The sequence below is a fragment of the Perkinsus marinus genome, assembly GCF_000006405.1.
Source record: "Perkinsus marinus ATCC 50983 genomic scaffold scf_1104296936910, whole genome shotgun sequence".
NCBI lineage: Eukaryota > Perkinsozoa > Perkinsida > Perkinsidae > Perkinsus > Perkinsus marinus.
In genome coordinates this window covers 1-895 of record NW_003214004.1, presented here as the reverse complement: position 1 = coordinate 895, position 895 = coordinate 1, and the positions used below count along the sequence as shown (strand labels likewise).

Below are 895 nucleotides of genomic sequence, written 5' to 3'. Positions count from 1 at the left end.
ACCCGATCCCTGGAATTGCATTCCCTTAAGGACTTTTCTTTATCATGAATTGATGTCCAAGTTTGACCATCACTACTGAATTGATGCCCCTATACGCGGATGTGATTTCCTTACCTGCTACATTGGTGCCCTTAACCGCAATAAAAAGAAATTCTGAGAGTTAGAGCTCATACGGCTAGCTGCGGCGCTGAGCCAATTCTCCATATACCCCTTCCATTGACAACAATATTACTTCAAGGAATGCTGTGAAGTCTAGTAAACTTTTAAACGAGTCATTGAGTGGTGATGAGGGCTTAGTCAGTCAAATCCGTAGTTTCATACCCTTCTGGCTGCATCCGTAAGATGCTACGTTATGATGATTCCACAAGGGTATTGAAGCTAGGTTGACACAGACCTGATAATTTGCCTTCATACAAACTGGTCTTCACGAACAAGTAGTTTACGCCCTTGGAACTCGTACTCGTTGAATTTCTCTGAAAAATGAGAAGACTGGGGAATCGGAGCCAGAGAGAGTCTGTTATTACCGATAGCATTGGCAGCGTTGTCGATCTCCTCGAAGAGAACAGTGGCGAAGCCTCTAGAACGGCCGTCCCAACCTTCGGCGATATCGACACGTATAACTTCACCGCATTCACGGAAAAGATCTTTAAGATCTTGCCAGGCTGTCCTCCAAGGTAACTGAGTAGGAGGGTACTACTAGGAGCCATACCATAGTAATCTGTTGTACGTTGCCAACGTAGATGAGCCTCCCTTTATCACGAGGGCCAACACGAAGTGGCCTGAGGCCGCCCTTGCCTTTGTAGCCCTTAAAACCCTTACCCTTACCAGCTGAGGACAAGCATGTGTAAGAGGGTATCCGGAATACCCACGACTTACGGTATCCCCAATCCCAATA

At 46.4% G+C, this 895-nt stretch overlaps 1 protein-coding gene across 1 annotated transcript; it reads right to left on the bottom strand.

Annotated features, from left to right (window-relative positions):
- Window positions 1-390: 390 nt before the first annotated feature.
- Window positions 391-828, bottom strand: Pmar_PMAR012142 (hypothetical protein; the record flags this gene model as incomplete). The annotated part of the gene is made up of 3 exons (XM_002783635.1): window positions 391-473; window positions 525-678; window positions 728-828. Coding segments are annotated over 3 exons (338 nt in total), but the record flags the coding sequence as incomplete, so codon positions are not given.
- Between the last annotated feature and the right edge of the window lie 67 nt (window positions 829-895).